The sequence below is a fragment of the Microtus oregoni genome, unplaced genomic scaffold, assembly GCF_018167655.1.
Source record: "Microtus oregoni isolate MIOR12 unplaced genomic scaffold, Mior012 000119F_ref0000445, whole genome shotgun sequence".
Taxonomy (NCBI): domain Eukaryota; kingdom Metazoa; phylum Chordata; class Mammalia; order Rodentia; family Cricetidae; genus Microtus; species Microtus oregoni.
In genome coordinates, this window is record NW_024544748.1 from 717,984 (window position 1) to 738,617 (window position 20,634).

Genomic DNA, 20,634 nt, shown 5'->3' on the forward strand with positions numbered 1-20,634 from the left:
GTCATCACTGGACAGGTCAGTCAGACAAAAAATTAACAGAGAAATAAGGGAACAGATGTTATGACACAAATGGACTTAACAGACATCCAAACATAAATGAATATTCCATCCAAACATAAATGAACATACCTTCTTCTCAGCACCTCATGGAACCTTCTCAAAAATTGACCACATACTCACTAACAAAACAAACCTCAACAAATACAAAAAAAAATTGGAATAACCCAATATACCATGGTTTATCAAATCACCATGGTTTAAAACTAGAAGTCAACAGCAATACTAATTCCAGAAAACCCACAAACACATGGAAATTAAACAATGCTTACCTGAGGCATCAATGGGTCAAGGAAGAAATAAAGATAGAAATTAAACATTTCCTAAAATTCAATGAAAATGACCACACAACATACCCAAATTTATGGGACACAATGAAAGCAGTGTTAAGAGCAAAGTTCATAGCACTAAATGCCTACATAAAGAAGCTGGAAAAATCCAAGACTAGTGAATTAACAGAACATTTGAAAAGTTTAGAACAAAAAGAAACAAACTCATCCAAGAGAACTAGATGGCAGGAAATAATCAAATTGAGAGCTGAAATCAACAAAATAGAAACAAAGAAAACAATACAAAGAATCAATGAGAGAAAGAGTTGGATCTTCGAGAAAAATGACAAAATAGACAAACCTTTATCCAAATTAACCAAAAGGCAGAGAGAGAAAATCCAAATTTACAAAAGGAGAAATGAAAATGGGAACATAACAACAGGCACGGAGGAAATGCAGAGAACCATCAGATCATATTTGAAAATCTGTACTCCACACAATTGGAAAACTTAAAAGAAATGGACAACTTTCTGGATAAATATCACTTAACAAAATTAAATCAATTCCAGATGAGCAAATTAAAACAGACCTATAACAGCTGAAGAAATAGAAACAAGTCATCAAAAGTCTCCCACCAATAAAAGTCCAGGACCAGATGGTTTCAGCTCAGAATTCTACAAGATTTTCAACAAAAAACTAATTCCAATGCTCCTCAAATTGTTCCACACAATATAAACAGAAGGAACATTGCCAAACTCTTTTTATGGGGCTACAATTACCCTGATACCCAAACCACAGAAAGGCATTACTAAGAAAAAGAATTACAGACCAATCTCACTCATGAACACTGATGTAAAAATACTAAATAAAATACTGGCAAATCGAATCCAAGAACACATCAGAAAAATCATCCGTCATGATCACATTGGCTTCATCCCTGAGATGCAGGATGGTTCAACATACAAAAATCTGTCAACATAATCCACCAAATAAACAAACTGAAAAATGAAAACCACATGATCATCTCATTAGATGCCAAAAAAGCTTTCGACAAAACACAATACCCCTTCATGATAAAGGTCTTGGAGACAGCAGGGATACAAGGAACATACCTAAACATAATAAAGGCAAGCAAACAGCCAACATCAAATTAAATGGAGAGAAACTCACAGTGATCCCACTGAAATCAGGAACAAGATAAAGTTGTCCACTCTCTCCATATTTATTCATATAGTTCTTGAGGTCCTAGCAAGAGCAATAAAACAACAAAAGGAGATCAAGGGGACACAAATAGGAAAAGAAGTCACACTGTCACTGTTTGCTGATGATATGAGAGTTTACTTAAGAGACCCCAAAAATTCTACCAAGGAACTTCTACAACTCATAAACACTTTCAGTAATGTAGCAAGTTACAAGATTAACTCAAAAAAAATCAGTAGCCCTCCTGTATACAAATGATAAACGGGGTGAGAAAGAAAACAAAGAAACATCACCCTTCACAATAGCCACAAATAGCATAAAATATCTCAGAGTAACTCTAACCAAGTAAGTAGAAGACTTGTATGACAAGTACTTTAAATTTTTGAAGAGAGAAATTGAAGAAGACACCAGAGAGATCTCCCATGCTCTCGGGTAGTCAGAATTAACACAGTAAAAATGGGAATCTTATCAAAAGCAATCTACAGATTCAATGCAATACCCATCAAAATCCCAGCAAAATTCTTCACAGACCTCGAAAGAATGGTACCCAACATCATATGGAAGTGCAAAAAACCCAAAACAATCCTGTAATAAAAGAACTTCTGGAGGCATCACAATCCCTGACTTCAAACGCTACTACAGAACTACAGTACTGAAAACAGCCTGGTATTGGCATAAGAACAGAAAAGAGGACCAATGGAACCGAATCAAAGACCAGGATATTAATCCAGACACCTTTGAACACCTGATTTTTGACAAAGAAGCAAAAAAAAAATCAAATGGAAAAAAGAAAGCATACTTAACAAATGGTGCTGGCATAACTGGATATCAACATGTAGAAGAATGAAAATAGACCCATATCTATCACCATGCACAAAACTCAAGTCCAAATGGATCAAAGACCTCAACATAAAGCCAGCCACACTCAATCTTATAGAAGAGAAAATGGGAAGTACACTTGAACACACTGGCACAGGAGACCACTTCCTAGATATAACCCCAGCAACACAGACACTGAGAGAAACAATTAATAAATGGGACCTCCTAAAACTGAAAAACTTCTGTAAAGAAAAGGACATGGTCAACAAGACAAAACGACAGCCTACAGAATGGGAAAAGATCTTAACTAACCCCACATCAGATAGAGGTCTGATCTCCAAAATATACAAAGAACTCAAAAAATTGGCCATCAAAAGAACAAATAATCCAATAAAAAAATGGAGTACAGGCCTAAGCAGAGAACTCTAAACAGAGGAATCTAAAATGGCTGAAAGACACTTAAGGAAATGTTCAACATCCTTAGTCATCAGAGAAATGCAAATCAAAACAACTTTGAGACTGCATCTTAAACTGGTAAGAATGGCCAAGATCAAAAACACTGATGACAACTTATGCTGGAGAGGTTGTAGGGTAAAGGGAACACTTCTGCATTGCTGGTGGGTGATGGAGGAGGGTCATATTTCTATTGGTTAATAAAGAAACTGCCTTGGCCCTTTTGATAGGAAAGCAGCTTAGACAGGCGGAGTAGACAGAACAGAATGCTGGGAGAAAGAAAGCCGAGTCAGGTAGTCGCCATGATTCTCCCACCCGACAGAGAAGCAGGTTAAGATCTTACCGGTAAGCTACCACTTTGTGGTGGCACACAGATTATTAGAAATGGGTTAATCTAGATGTGAGAATTAGCCAATAAGAGGCTAGAACTAATGGGCCAGGCAGTAGAGGCACCAAAACCACAGAGAAACCCTGTCTCGAAAAACAAAAAAAAAAAAAAAAGAATACAGTTTCCATGTAATTATTTTGGGGAATAAGCTAACCAGGTGGCCTGGAGCTGGGTGGCAGGAACTCAGCCCACCGCTCCTTACAACAGGTGGAAATGCAAGCTGCTACAGCCCCTTTGTATGTCAGTGTGGCAATTTCTCAGAAAATTAGGAAACAACCTTCCTCAAGACCCAGCAACACCACTTTTTGGTATATATCCAAAGTGGTGTAGGAGGGTCTTCTTTCTATGTGTTGCTTTCATTGGTTAAATAAAGAAGCAGCCTTGGCCTTTTGGTAGGGCAGCCCTTAGGTGGGTGGAGTAGACAGAACAGAATTCTGGGAGAAGGAAGACAGGCAGAGTGCAGCCCACCATGAAGCTGCCAGGTCAGACATGCTGAATCCTTCCCGGTAAGCCATGGCCTCGTGGTGACATACAGATTATTAGAAATTGGTTGAATCAAGATGTGAGAGTTAGCCAATAAGAGGCTAGAGCTAATGGGCCAGGCAGCAATTTAATTAATACAGATCTCCATGTGATTATTTCAGGCATAAGCTAGCCGGGTGGCCAGGACAACAAGCAGCCCGCCAGCCTGGGTGTAAACCAGTTGGGCAGCGGGATGCAGCCCACCACTCCATCTACAACACAAACCACAAGGACATGTGCTCAACTATGTTCATAGCAGCATTGTTTGTCATAGCCAGAACCTGGAAACAACCTAAATGACCCTTGACCAAAGACTGCATAAGGAAAATGTGATACATTTACACAGTGGAGTATTACACAGCAGAAAAAATAATATCTTGAAATTTGCAGGCAAATGGATGGAGCTAGGAAACATCATTTTGAGTGAGGTAACCCAGACACAGAAAGACTATTATCATATGTACTCACTCATACATGGTTTTTAAACATAAAGCAAAGAAAGCTGGCCTACAAATCACAATCCCAGAGAACCTAGAAAACAATGAAGACTCTAAGAGAGATATACATGGATCTAATCTATATGAGAAGTAGAAAAAGACAAGATCTCCTGTGTAAACTAGGAGCGTGGGGACCTTGGGAGAGGGTTGAAAGGGTGGGGTGAAGCATGGAGGGGAGCAAAGAAAAAATGAAGAGTTCAATAAAAATCAATTTAAAAAATGCTGAGCTAAAAAAAAAATAAAACCTATCTACCTGAACAAAGATCCAAAGGGAAAATAGAAAATTTAAGAGGTAGAATTTCAGATATTTTTACTGTTTTATTAAATATTACTTTTTTGGTTTGGGTTTTTTTTTTCAAGACAGGATTTCTCTGTGTAGCTTTGGTGCCTGTCCTAGAAGTAGCTCTTGTAGACCAGACTGGCCACGAACTCACAGAGATCTGCCTGCCTCTGGCTCCTTAGTACTGGGATTAAAGGCATGCACTACCACTGCCCAGCTTATTAAATATTATTTTATAAAATTAAATAGGCAGAATGTACTAAGGATAAAATACATAAGATATATTTTCATCTGTTACATATCTTACTTTAGAATCTGAAAAAGTATGCATTTTTTTAATTTTACTATATTATTATTTTTTCTGTGCCCGTGCATGTGTGCATGCATGCGTGTGCATGTGTGCATGTGTCTGTGTGTGTGCATGCATGCGTGTGCATGTGTGCATGTGTCTGTGTGTGTGTATGTGTGTGTACACACAGTGCATATGTGGAGGGCAGAGACAACTTGCATGAATGGATTTTTTCCTTCCACCTAGGGATCAAACAAGTCATCTGCCATCTCACCAAACTTCCTATTTATTTTTGAAAAATCTACAACTTTAAGGGAATATCGAACAACATAATAAGACCTTTACTTAAAAAACAATTTGATATTGGTTTCCATTCCATTTCTAGCATCACTACTAAGAGACAGGCTCTCTTTGTTCTGTCACTAGTAGGGAACTTGATTAGAGCCCTATTAACCTGCATACGAGAGTATCAGGGGTTCCTTTTTTGTTAAGTGTATGTCAAGGAGGTACAAACATCAGAAGATAGCTTCATTTGGTTCTTTAATTCTACTATGAGGTCCAGGGACTGAACTCAGGTTAGGTTATCAGGCTGACACCGCAAGCATTTCTACCCACTGTGTCATCTCAGCCACCCAATCAGGGGTTCTTAATCAGGATGACAGGGTGCATAAACCCCTTGAATCTACATTAGAAATTAACGTACATTCGTTTCTCTAAGGAAAGTACATGGATGACTTCTATTAGATTCTAAAAGAGACTATGTTGGTAAAGTTTAAAAACACTCCATAATCTTAATAATCAATTCAAAACAATGTTTCAATGGCTAAGAAAATGTTACTTATTCAACTTATTCTGAATGCATCCTCAGAATTTATCTTCTCAATCACAGTGACATTTCCACACTAAGACTTTCTGTTACCATTCCTTGTCATTTCTTGTCCCTGGAAGCCTCATTCTTATTTACAACTTTTATAACACTGCTGCTATTCTACCTTACTACTAAGGAATCGTCCTGACTTTCTCTAGGCCAAGGATTCTCAACCTGTGGGTTGTGACCCCTTAGGGAGTCACATACTAGATATCCTGCATATAAGATATTTAAAATGTGATTCATAAAAGTAGCAAAATTACAGTTATGAAGTAGCAGTGAAAATAATTTTATGGTTGGGGGTCACCACAACATGAGGAACTGTATTAAAGGGTTGCAGTATTAGGAAGCTTAAGAACCACTGTTCTAGTCAGAACAGAGATTTCCACAGAGAATATCCTGAGACTTTATCTTCTAGGCCTGGAGATGCAGGAAGCTGAGTAAACCCCTTTCTTCAAATGGTAACTAAGTAACTTTTACTTTTACTCTAGTTCCTTCCCAGGGAGAAATAATAAGCTCATCACCAATCTCCATTTTCCTACTGGTCTTGGCTCTATCGAGTCCCGAGGAGATACAGAATATGAAATTATCCTATTTTAAGCTCACATGATGCTAGGCATAGTAACACACACCTGTAATCCCTTAATTTATGAGGCTGAAGGAAGAAGACCTTAAATTCAAGGACTATAAGACCTTGTCTCAAAAAAATTATGTGAATAAGCATTTGGTCTATTTTGCTCCTACAGTACACTAGGCCCACAAGGAGAAGGACAGTATCCTCATCAATATCTAGAAATCAAGTCCCTTACCTTACCTGTATTTTCTGTACCATGAAACCTGCTTACTACTTCTTCAAAACCCTTTAATAGGACTGCCAAGATGGCTAAGTGGGTGCTTGCTACCAAGCCTGATACCTGAGTTAGATGCCCGGGACCCACAGAGTCAAAGAAGAAAAACAACTCCTGCAAGCTATCCTCTAACCTATACACACACACACACACACACACACACACACACACACACACACATTGTAAAAACACACATGTATGTATGCAAACACAGAAATAAATGTAATAAAAAATGTTTAATAGGACAATATCATTCCTTAGTTTATTGTTGCAGTGATAACCATTAAGAGTCTTATTGAAATCAAAACAGACTATACTCAATTTAGTTTACATTTTCAGAAAGGGTCTCATATAGCCCAGGCTAGCCTTGAACCCTGGTCATTCTTGCCTCCACATCCTAAGTGCTGGTATTAGATAAATAGCACCACTCCTGCTCTACATGTACTCTTAGAGAATCCATCACTCTCATAGAAAGAGCTATATCTAATTATTGTATATTGTTTAATGATGATTTATATATTATTTATATATCCCTAACAGAGTTAAGACTAGAATCTAACTCTTGTAACCCATATTTTACCTATGTTATTTTACTAAATTAGCTCACAAAGTGAGTTGTACTATTGAATGATACAAAGTCATTTCTATCTTTAGAATACCTATTTAGAGCTGGAGTGGATGAGGGTTAAGAACTCCTAGTGCTCTACCAGAGGACACCTCTGGCTTCTAAGGGCTCCTGGACTCACATGCACATATGCTACCCACACAGACACTAGTAGACAGACACACCCACACCCACAAACAAATAATTTAAAATAATAAAAAGACATTTAACTTATGATTAATAACTATTTGTTATGCTTTTTAGAAGCTAGCATTGTATATACAATGTATGGATGTATTAAAACATGGAGGAGCATGGAAAACAATGGTGCTGAGGGTGATTTAGTATGTGGCCTGGAGACCACATTTGTGGTATTTTGGTAAAGAATATGGTTACTTTCTACCCTTGTTCAAAAAGTCTGCCCAAGGCTAAATTGAAGCATTTTGGATTAATTGTGCTGTCAGAGGAGATTTCAAAACAGTCTAGTGTTGATTGTGTAATGTGGTTATTACTGGCCAGTCTTATACAGATCTATAATGAACAGGAGCAAGTTAAGAAAGGTAAAACACAAAATGTACAGCTTGAGGAGACAAGGGGCACCAAGAAGTGTAAAGAGATTAAAGACAGGCCTGGTGTTAAGTAGAATAAACAGAGTGGTGACCTCAGAGCATGATCCCACCCACCTAAGCTTTCAAGCTTGTGAAAGAAATTAAAGTGAAAAGGAATTAAATAAAAGCCTGGGGCCATCTTGGGTGGTGCACACCTTTAATCCCAGCTTTTGGGAGGCATCTCTCCACACCAATAGAAACCCTAAGAGAGCACATAAAGAACAAAAGCCAGCAAACATGTATAGCCACGCATGCATACGTATGTTTGTGCGGAATTAAAAGGCTGAGGCCACTGGGAAGTAAACAGGGCATAAAAACAGAGCCCTTGTGAATGTGATTATAAATGAGGCCACACACAGCTAGCTTCCTTGTCTCTTCTACTGGGTGAATAATATATAGCTGAAAGGTACCACCTAAGAGCCAGAGAATTGGCCTAGATATGACACTCTATCTGCTGGTACCCTGGTATGTGGAAAATAAATCCCTACTGTCTTGTCTGGCTCAGCAGGCACCTGTAGTCACATGCACATACCTTTACACACATACATACACATGCACATACACACATACATGCACACACACATGCATGCACAGTTAATATAACAGAAACAAATCTTTTTGAAAAAATTACATTTGCAACTAGACATAGAAACATTTGAGATGAAATGTTGCTCTTAAATGAAAAGACAATTAACTGGGAAGGGATTGGCAGAATTACAGCTCAGAAGCGAAACTGTAGGTAAGCTGATGTGCCTGAGAAAAACCAAAAATCTAAGAAGTAAGACAACCAGAAGGGGCCTCCCAGAAGTCAGGAAAAGTCTCAAACACTGACCTTTGCGATCATCTCTTCAAAAGAACTCAGTTTTGAGTATGTACAACAATTTATGGCCGGGGTGTGGTGAAAACAATAGTATGATCCGCCAGCAACTACTGTGGGTAACTGGGCAAGAGAGAAAGAGATCCCTGCCCAAACCATTATTGTCCCAGGATGACTGCAGGCATACAAAAGACCATGTTTCCTGAGAAGCAAAGTAAGAAGGTTAACAGAGGAGTGGGCAATAATAAGGCAGAAACAGCACTAAAATAGCCTGCTAGTCTCTACACAAATAAGTGAATATAGGCTCCAAGAGGGAGAAGGCCAGTACACAGAATTGGTGTAAGCATTATCTAAAATGTTTAGCTTCCAAAAAAAAAGCATGGTACATGATAAGAACCAGTAAAATATGACCTGGAAAAAATAGTCAAAAGGAAATGTCTATGGATATGAAGAGACATTATAAGATTTGAGAGAAAAAGCCTTCAAAACTATAGTTATAAATATGCTCCAAGATTAAAGTTAATTATACTTAATAAGTAAAGAAAGATGTCATGAAAATATATTGTAAGAGAATATCAATAAATCATTTTTTGCTTTGTTTGTTTGGTTGGTGTTTGGTTTTTCAAGACAGTGATTCTCTGTGTATCCCTGCTTGTCCTGGAACTTAATCTGTAGACCAGGCTGGCCTCAAACTCGGAGATTCAACCATCTCTATCTCCCAAGTACTAGGATTAAAGGTGTGTGCCACCATGCCCAACTAATAACCTATTTTTTAAAGGAAGAGAAATACTGGAGTAGAAAAGTACAATAACTAAAGAATTTATTAAAGGAGCTAAACAGTAGTATATTTAAACAGGAGAAGTTTTAGCAATTATAAAGACAGATGAACAGGATTATACAATCTGAGTAACAAAAAACAAGAATGATGCAAAACAGACAGAAATCCAGAAAAATATCAGTAATTATATATCACACCAATATATTATAGCAGAAAGTGGAAGAAAAACTATTTGATGAAAGGATAACTGATTAACTTCCAAAGTTCTTTAATGACCACAGCAATACACTCATTCAAGATGATTAGAAAGTAGAAAAACAAAAAAAGACCCTCAGACACCTATACTAAAAGTCAAAAATAAGGTGAAATTCTTCAAAGACTTCTTCCTAACAAAGAACCCCACACACACACACACAAAGAGGAAGCAGCAAACAATAAATTATCATATGCAAATATTCTTTTTTTAATATTTATTTGTTATATATACAATATTCTGTCTGTATGTCTGCAGGCCAGAAGAGGGCACCAGACCTCATTACAGATGGTTGTGAGCCACCATGTGGTTGCTGGGAATTGAACTCAGGACCTTTGGAAGAGCAGGCAATGCTCTTAACATTGAGCCATCTCTCCAGCCCGCAAATATTCTTAAAGAGGAAAAAAAAGCTATCAAGATACTATTCAAACCCTGAAGTAAAATAAAGATATTCCCATAGAGTAAAAACTAGGAGAACTGGTTAGTAAAAAACCATTCTCAAAAGAGCAACTGAGGGAAGTTCTCAGGACTGAAAAAAGGTGACCTCAATAATAATTCAGATTTATACACACAAAGACCAGAGCATCAGGAAAAGTAATTATATAATTATAAAACAAAGATAAATGCATACTTTTTCAGCTTCCATATTTAATTTGTTGTAAAAGGCAACTCTATAAAATTACTGGCATATTTATGTAATATACTGTTAAAATTTTAGCATATAAACAATGTGTTTGTACATGACATCACAAAGGAGAAGAGTGAGAGTACTGCTCTACTGGGATTGACTCCAGATAGTAAGTCAAATACACAAGAACAAGGGATGAGAGATAGCTATTTCCTGGGACTGTGCCAGCCTCACAGGTCAGAGAAGCAGGTAAGCTAACTGCAGATCTTCACCAGCCACCCACCAACTAAGTAGCAGACCACATGCTGAAGCTCTTCTCATTTGCTGCCCCATTCCTGGTGGTTAAGCAGATCCTAGTAGAACACCCTGCTTTCTCCCCTCCAGTGGACCTTCTCAGCAGCCTTCAAATAGCCCATTCGCATTCCTAAGTGTCAGCTTACAATACCTAGAAACACTTTTTACCCCCAGTGGCCTCACCTATCAGGATCTCAAAAGAATTTTCTACCAGGCAGCACACAGCAATTAAGAACCAGAGAGGCCAACAGAAACCAATGAAAACACGTACCCAAAAAGATCAGATATCAGCACCTAGAATCAAAATCTCCCGAAACCTAGATACAAAATGAGTAACAGAGAAGACAACAAACATGTCTTCACTAGAGCCCAGAAACCCTACCAAAGTAGACCCTGAGTATTACAACACAGCAGATGTTCATGACAATGACCTTAAAATTGCCTTTATGAATATGCCGGAGATCCTTAAAGAGAAAATGAAAAAAATCCCTTAGAGAAATCTATAAAAACACAAACAGTGGGGGGAATGAATAAAACAGTTCACGACCTGAAAATGCAACTAGAATCAATAAAGGAAACCCAAAGTGAAAGAAATCTAGAAATGAAATATTTAAAAACTTGAACAGAAACCTCAGAGACAAGCCTCATCAACAGAATACAAGATACAAAAGAGAGAATCTCAAGCACTGAAGATATGACATAAAAATGGATATATCAGTCAAGGAAAATGTTAAATTTAAAAAATCCCTGACACAAGGCAGCTAGGACACTATGAAAAGATAAAAGCTAATAGGAATAGAGGAAGAAGAGAAATCCAGGTACAGAAAATATTTTCAATATCATAGAAGAATAAAATCACTCTACTTTGTTTTTAAGACCAGTAGCACATGGTTTTACCTTAGGTCTCTGGGCTACCTACTGATTCTTAGTTCTTGGTAAATCCAAGCAGTACTGGGTATGGGTTCCATTTCGTTGAATAGGCCTTAGGTCAAACCAAACTTTGGTTGGTTACTCCCACAGCTTTGTGACACCATTGCCCTAGCATAGTATTTTGCTGGTAAGATAGCATTGTAGATCAAAGATTTTGTGGTTGGGTTAGTGTGTATGTTTTCCTTTTGGCAGCATGCAGAGTGCCTTCCCATATAAGAAACAAGAACATAAGGGTAAAGGTTCTATGTAGGTACCAGCTCTACTCTCCATATTCAATGGTGTTGTCTTCATTAGTGGAGCCAAGTTTATAGAAAGCAGTCTTGGCAAGAGCATGGGTTGTCTGGGATTTTCCTGAGATCCCTTTGGCCAACAATTCAATTGGATGTATCCCAGTACCGGTACTGGAAGCTTCTTTAGTGACAAGAGATGGCCAATTGGGACTCTGTCTCCCCCATTACTTAGAGATTTCATTAGTTATTATCACCTTCATATTTTTTGGGAAGTTTCCACTGCACTAGATTTCCATACCACCCCTTAAATGCCCTTCAATTCTAGCTGTCTATTCTTCTCATCCCCACTTCCCTCACCCTCCACACCTGGTCCTCCTGTTCCTATCCCACACCTCCCTGCTTGCCCACAGTCCACCCATAAAATCTACTTCATTTCTCCCTACCAGGGAGATCCATATGCCCCCCAGTCCCTTTCCTCTATACTTGATGATGTACTCATAAGATTAGCGCCTTATTCAGTCATCATCAGAAAAGCTTTCTCCGGCAGCAGATGGGAACAAATAGACACCCACAGAGAGAGAGAGAGACAGAGAGACAGAGAGACAGAGACAGAGAGAGAGCTCTAAATGGATGTCTCCATCCAATCCCTCCACTCAGAACTCAGGAAACCCCACAGAAGAAAAGACAGAAAGAGTATAAGAACCAGAGGAAGTCCCTCTACACTGACTAAACCAAGCTCATATAAAGTCACAGATACTGAAGTAGCAAGCACAGGGCTTATATGTCTCTGTACCAGGTAGTCGGTGTATATATTACAGTTTTCAGTATTTTTATGGGACTTCTGAGTGTGAGAATAAGTGGGTCTCTGATACTTGTACCTTCTCTTGGGCTCATTTCCTTCTTCTGGTTTGCCTTATCCAGCTTCTATGTGATAGTTTTTGTTATTTTATTTTGTTACATTTTACTATCTCTCAGAAGCCTAGTTCTTTTCTAATAAGAGACAGAAAGGGAATCGATTCAGATCAGAGGGGAGATGGGAAAGAACTGTGAGGAGTATTGGGAAGAGAAACTATAATCAGAATACATGAGAAAAGAATCTATTTTCAATAAAAGGGAAAAATAATTTAAAACAAAAAACAAAAAAATTCCCTAACCTAAAGAAGGGGATGCCTATCAATAAATAAGGATCATAGAGAACACCAAATAGACTGAACCAGAACAGAAAGTCCCCTCAACACACAATAATTAAAACACTAATTGCACAGAACAAAGAAAGAGTATTAAAAGCTACAAGGGGAAAAGACCAAGCAGCATGTAAAGGCAGAGCTACTAGAATAATACCTGACTTAAAAATGGAGACTCTAAAAGCCAGATGGACTTGGACAGATGTTCCACAGACTCTAAAAGACTTCAGATGCCAGCCCAGGCTACTAAACCCAGCAAAATATTCAATCAAAATAGATAGAGAAAATGAAGACATTCCATGACAAAATCAAATTTAAGTAATATCTATCTACAAATCCAGCCGTACAAAAGGTCACAGAAGGAAAACTTCAACCCAAAAAGGTTAACCACACCCCCCAAAAATAACTCACAAGGAATAATTCCAAATCATCAAATCAAATAAAGGGAAACAGACACACACCACCACAACAACAACAGCAAAATAACAGGAATCAACAAACACCACTCATCTGTATCTCTCAACATCAGTGGTCTCAATTCCCTAATAAAAAGACACAGACTAACAGAATGGATGGGAAAACAGGATCCATCCTTCTACTACATCCAAGAAACACACCTCAACATCAAGAACAGACATCACTTCACGGTAAAAGAATGGAAGAAGATATTCCCAAGCAAACAGATACAAAAAACAAGCTATTTTAATAGCTAGTGTTGGCATAGCTATTTTAATCTAACAAAACAGACTTCAAACAAAAACTAATCTGAAAAAAATCTTACTCAGAGGCAAATAATACCCAAAAGACATTGAAATTTTTAACATCTATGCCCCAAACACAAGGACACCAACATTTGTAAAGGAAATATTACTAAAGCTTAAATTACACAACAACCCTCACACATTGCTAGTGGGAGACTCCAATAACCCACTCTTGCCAATGGACAGGTCATCCAGACAAAAACTAAACAGAGAAATGCTGGAGCTAACTGAACTTACAAAATAAGTGGACCTAACAGATATCTATAGAACATTTTATACAAACACAAAAATTTATCTTCTCAGCACCACACAGAACTTTCTTCAAAAATGATCACATGCTCAGACACAAAACACATCTCAACAAATACATAAAAATTGAAATAACCTCCTACATCCTATCTGACCACCATGGATTAAAGCTGGGCATCAACAACAACAGAAACAACAGAAAGTTGAAAAACTCTTGGTAACTGAACAACTCACTATTAAGTAAAAAAATAGGTCAAGACAGCAATTAAGAAAATTGAAGACTTTCTAGAATTCAGTGAAAACAAAAACAGAACTTACCCAATGAAGGCAGTTCTAAGAGGCAAATTCATAACACTAACTGCCTACATGAAAAATTTGGAGAGATTTCATACTAGTAACTTAATGGCACAGCTGAAAGACTTATAACAAAAAGAAATTCCGCACAAAAGGAACAGATGGCAAGAAACACTCAAACTATGGGGCTGGAGAGATAGGTAGTGGTTAAGAGCACTGGCTGCTCTTCCAGAGAACCTGGGTTCAATTCCCAGCAACCACATGGTGGCTCAGAACTCCAGTTATAGGGGATCTGCCATCCTCACACTGACGTGCACACAAACACCAATGCACATAAAAATAAATAAACAAATCATTTTAAAAAGAAAAAAAATAACAAAACACAGGACTGAAATAAAAATCGAAACATAACAAAAAAAAAACACTATACAAAGAATCAATGAAATGAAGAGCTGGTTCTTTGAATCAGTAATATTAACAAACCCTTATCCAAATTAACAAAACTAGAAAAGAAAAGGGGACATGACAAAAGACATCCAAGAAATCCAAAGGATCATACTTTAAAAACCTCTACTCCACAAAATGAAAACTCTAAAAGAAATGAGTGATTTTCTTGATAGGTACCACTTACAAAAGCAAAATCAAGAACAGATAAGCAATTTTAAAAGGCCTATCATCCCTAGGAAAAATAGAAGCAATAATTGAAAATCTCCTAACCAAAACTAAAGTTCAGCATCAAAGGGTTTTAGCACAGAATTCTACCCTCAAATTATTCCACAAGATAGAAACAAAAGGAAGACTGCCCAATTCACTTTATAAGGCCGCAGTTACCCTGATACTCAAGATAAAGACTAAATAAAGGAAGAAAATTACAGACCAATTTCTCTTATGAACATACATGCAAAAATTCTCAATAAAATATATGCACACCAAATTCAAGAACATATCAAAAAGAAAAACCACTATGAACAAGTGGACTTCATCCCAGAGATGCAGGAATAGTTTAACATAAGCAAATCAATAAATGTAATTTACCACATAAATAACCTGAAAGACAAAAATAAACACATAATCATATCATATACAGAAAAGGCCTTTGACAATTCCAACACCCCTTCATGATAAAAATTCTCACACACTTACTGATACAAGGGACATACCTCAACAAAATTAAAGCAGTTTATAGCAAGCCATAGCCAACACCAACTTCAACAGAGAGAAACTCAAAGCAATTGCACTAAAATCAAGAAGTAGACAAAGTTGTAGACTCTTTCCATATCTGCTGAATATATGATAAGTAAGGTTATATAACAAAAGGTATAGATATATCTTGGTCCTCCCTTTTTCTCTCTTTTCTCAAGGACATAAAACTAGGGGCTGAATGGAGCTGTGCTACAGTTTGTAAGAGTATTTGATTATCATGTGCAAAACCCTGATCTGGATACCCAGAACTGAATAACCTAGGCGTGGTGACACACGTCAGAGGAAGGATCAGAAGTTCAAGGTCATCCTTGAATTACACAGTGAGTTTGAGGACAGCCTGGGCTACATAAAACCCTCTTTCACAAAAACCTAAAACATAAAAACGATATAAATTAATAATTATGATAAAATATCATTACAAATACAACTCTTAAAAATATATAAAATAAAACAGAGAAGGGTTGAAGGAACCCAAAGTATACATGGGTAATATCTCTGTATCTTACTAAAATAAACATAAAATTCTTTAGAAAAACAAAACATGCAGGTAAATCTTTGTGATCTAAGATTAGGTAACAGACTCCTAGACACAGCGCCAAAAGTATAATCAAGAAAAACAATTTTTAAATTTTCCATCACAGAATCAAAAGATTTTGGGGGGGAGGGTTATGCTGGGAATGAACCCCAGAGCCTTGCATACACCAACATGTGAAAATTTAAAACTTTCATACTTGATAGAACACTATCCATAAGCTAAAAAGAAGGGCCACACAATAAGAAAAAATATTTGTAAACATTCTGTATAAGGGAAGGGACTTGTATCTAGAATATATATTTTAAAACTTACAAATAAATAATAACAAATAAAAACATCAGCAGGAGGTACAGCTCAATTGTGGTGGTTTGAATGAAAATGGCCCATATGGAGTGGCACTATTAGAAGGTATGGCCTTGTTGGAGTATGTGTGGCCTTAGCAAAAGTGTGTCACTGGGGAGCAGCTTTGAGGTTTCAGAAGCTTAAGCCCTTAGCACCAAAAAGAAACCCAATAACCTTCAATAGACAAAGGACATAAATAAGTATATCTCCAAAGAAGATATATAGTCAATAAGCAAGTGAAAAAATACTCAATATCCTCATTCATAATGAGAATGCAAACCAAAATTAAGATATAATACCACTTCATATGCCCACTGGAATGGCTAGAGTTAAAAATCATTTAACAAATTTGGTGTGAACTGATAATTTAAAACATACAGACACTCTAAAAATTAGTATGAGGTCTGAAAGTGTGACTCAATGGTGTGCTTGCTCAATATGCATGAGGCCCTGGGTTAAATTCATAGAACTGCGGCACTGCTAGGGCATGGAAAAAGATTTTAAACCGTCTGTAGTGACTCAAGCCTGAAATCTCAATACTTAAGAAGCTGAGACAGGAAGATCTGTATTTCAAGGCAACCCTGAGCTACAAATAACTAGAAAGAGCCAGTATGGTGGTGCACACCTTTAATCCCAGTACTCTGGAGGCCAAGGCAGTTGGATCTCTGTGAGTTCCAGGCCAGACTGGTCTATACATCAAATTCCAGGCCAGGCAGAGATACATAGTGAGACACTGTCCAAAATGAAAGAGGGGGTTGAAAGGTGGGCAGAGAAAGAGAAAGTGTGCCAGAGAGAAACAGAACACACCAATATGGCAATTCCTTAAGTTTGTGTACCTAAATGAAACAAAAAGTTAATCCCATGCAAAACTTATATATTAATATTCTAAGCACTAGTGAAATCAACCCAAAAAATCCTGGGGCTGTAGAGAAGGCTCAGCACACAAAGTGCCTGCCACACAAGCCTAGGGACCTGAGTTTAATCCCCAGAACCCACTTAACGGTGGAAGGAGAGAACTGATTCCACAAAACTTTCTCTGACCCATACATGTGCAACAACAATAAACAAAAATCTTGCACATCATGCTAGGTGTGGCAGTATGTGTCTTTAATTCTAGCACCTCCATGATGTCAAGGACACCATGATCTACACATCAAATTCTAGGCCAAAACTACTCAATAAGTCCATTTTAAAAAAATAACAAAGACAAAAAACCTTGTATATCCAAACAATAATTTGGTCACAATAAATAACGTGATATTTATATGTGCCAAAATATGAATAAACCATGAAAAATCAATGAAACAGTCAAAAGAGATCATATACTGACAGGTATGTTTGTGCATGCCTTGTAATTCCAGGAGGCAGAGAGAAAAAGAATCAGTTCAAAGATAGAGTAGGCTACATAAAGAGTTTAAGGTCAGCCAGCCTGGGTTACATAAGGTAATGTCACAAGGAAATAAAACATCAAACAATGAGATCACATATCACATAATTTCATTCATATTAAATGTCCAGAATAGACAAATATATAAAGAATACACATAAATTAGTGGTTGCTTAGGGATGGTTAGAAGGGAAAAGGTATAGAAAGAAGATAGCCAAAAAGTAGCAGATTTCTTTTTGAGGCAAAATTGAATGTGGCAATGGTGGTACATATCACTGAATATGTAAAATCCACTAATCTGTCCTTCTACATGGATGAATTATATGGTATATAAATTATCTCAAAAATATTTTAAGAAGCAAATGAACATAGGGTATTGGTAAATGTCAGGGTTAATACAAATAAGGACTCTTTATGCTAAAAGGTGCTGAGAAAGTACATGATACCTCAATTTCTACTATTTTAAATATTAATGAAATAAACCCCTATTTATACAAAATTTATGGACTGGGAATGTAGCTCAGTGGTATAATGCTTACCAACCTTGTGAAAGGCCCTGGGTTTGATCCTTTGCACTGCCAGGTGATTTATAAAATTATGTTGTACAATGGTTAGCTGTATAATGAACCATACAGTTTAAATAATACATAAAAATCCCCTGGTTTTAAGAATAATTTTTACACTTAAGATGTTTCCCACCATTAATAGTCTTCTATTCATTATTAGTGGGTATCTGTACAAGTCAACATTTACTGTGTCCTTAGTGTCTACTAGGATCTTATTTCAGAAGTCCCTGACACAAGCAATAAAGAAATGAACAGCCTTGAAGCTTTTCACTCAGCAACACTTCGTTTCCTCACTTGCAAAATTTGAAGGGATAGATATAACATTCTTGAAAACAGCATTGTTCAACAGAATTTTTATTTTATGCTCTCAGTAGGGACCAGCCACACTTGGTTATTGGATATCTGAAATGTGGCTAATACAACTGAAAAATTAATTTTTTAAAATTTTAATGGCCACATCAAACTAGTGGCTATGGTTCTGGAGCATACTTCGGAAAAAATGCATCTTACAGTCCGTCGCAGTAATCACACACATGTGGGGTATGTGTGTACATGCAAGCGAAAGTTCACAAACTAATTCCTACCTTAATATCCAAAAACCACTACTTTCAGCCGGGTGCTGGTGGCGCACGCCTTTAATCCCAGCACTCGGGAGGCAGAGGCAGGCGGATCTCTGTGAGTTCGAGACCAGCCTGGTCTACAGAGCTAGTTCCAGGACAGGCTCCAAAGCCACAGAGAAACCCTGACTCGAAAAACAAAACAAAAAAAAAAGCACTAGTTTCTTTTCTACATTATTTAATTTCATCTTTAAAAAGTGCTGATTTAACCACCAACATTTCATAACATAATAGTTAGACTTCTTTCAACTCTAAAGTATTATGTTGTACATTAATAACAAATATTTGGCATGACAGCTATATCAATTGCTATCACTTCTATACATGTACCAAATATCACACCACACTCCATAAATATATAAAACTGTCAATTTAAAATATTTTTAATTTTAATTCTTGTCACCTTTTGCCTGTCATCCCAACACGAAGTAGGCTGAAGCAGCAGGATCACAAATTCAAGGCCAAACTGGACTACAAAGCAAGATCTTATCTTTTAAAAAAAATCAATCCTTGAAGGTCTAACTATATCCTTCTTTTGGCCTCTATTATCTGAACAGTGTTTATAATTATAATGGTAGACATTAGATATCTGTTAACAAAGAATCAAAAATAAGCAAAATTGTTTTCCGAACAAAAATGACAATATTAAGATTATACTGATGAACATGTGGTGGCAATTAAAATACTGTAAATATATGAGAAATAAATACATAAACTAAGTACAAGTACTACAGATGATTTTAAAAGACTATTCTAGAATGAGATAATGAAAGCCAATATTCCGAAGTACCATAACCACTGTCACACTCCTAAGGGAAAAATCTTCAGGCTTTCCAACGTTACCTGTACACAAAGAACATAACTGAATAGTCATAGCAAAGGATAATCAAGCTTATAGCTTAGAGAAGTATGCATTTTGGAGAAAAGATAAATATGACTTTTTTGCTTATCAGGGATCACGCCTGTCAGTGAGGGAGTTAGAGTACCAATTCAGTTTTTATTGATGGCGTACTGTCATCTTGAAGTGCACTCGAAATTGTTCCTTCTGATTTGATAAAATATGAACCACAGGCAATTTAGCACCAAGTTCCGTGCCCAACTTTTGAAATTAGCCCCGTCTTTCTTACACTTAAAAAAAAAAAAAAAAAAAAAAAAAAAACTGCCCGCAAAACCCTATAAGACTGGCACTCCAGGTGCCCGGTGCCTGAAACCTCCGGGCTCTACGCGGTCCCCAAATGTTTTGTCTCTTTTCCTCGAATTACTAACCTTAACTTCCTACACTCGCTGCTACTCGACATTCGGCCTGACAATCTTTCTTCTAGGCGCTCTCTCTGCCCTAAGGTCAAGAGGGCAACCCTTTCCCTACTAGGTCCCTTGCCCCTCATCCTACTCTTCCAAGCGCTTGGCAACACACCTGGTAGATTCGAGTGCTTCCTGACGCGCCGCTCTGCTGCGACCCCCATCGCGGGCCTGAGCCGCAGATGGAGACTAGAGGCCGGGTCAGAACAGCCAAATGTTTGTGTTTTTCGAAAGCGGCCGCCGCGGCTGCCCAGCGCCAAGAATGTGTCGCGAGCAGCGCCATCTTGAGCGAGTAAAGAGGAACCGAGAGCGGAGGATTGTGGGACACGAGCGGACTGAGCTCAGCGGCTTTCACTGCCTCCCCTCCCCCTTCCCCCGCTGCTGTCTGACACCGGAAACAGCCTGTGTCTGAAGATGCCTACACTTAGGTGTAGCTTTTTTTCTTTTACCGCTGGGGCTGGGCTTTGTTGGGTCTTTTGTTTTGTTTTGTTTTGTTTTGTTTTGTTTTGTTTTGTTTTGTTTTGTTTTGTTTTGTTTTGTTTTTACACAGCCCAGGAAATCGAAA

General features: G+C 37.6%; 1 protein-coding gene across 1 annotated transcript in view; it reads right to left on the reverse strand.

The window, feature by feature from the left end:
- LOC121444281 (ATP-binding cassette sub-family B member 7, mitochondrial) overlaps positions 1 to 20,378 on the reverse strand; it is a 185,331-nt gene extending 164,953 nt beyond the window's left edge. Inside the window, exon 1 of the mRNA XM_041646106.1 lies at positions 20,185 to 20,378. Within this exon, the coding sequence (XP_041502040.1) occupies positions 20,185 to 20,352 (168 nt within the window). The 5' untranslated portion in view covers positions 20,353 to 20,378. The remainder of the gene's footprint in view (positions 1 to 20,184) is intronic.
- Between the last annotated feature and the right edge of the window lie 256 nt (positions 20,379 to 20,634).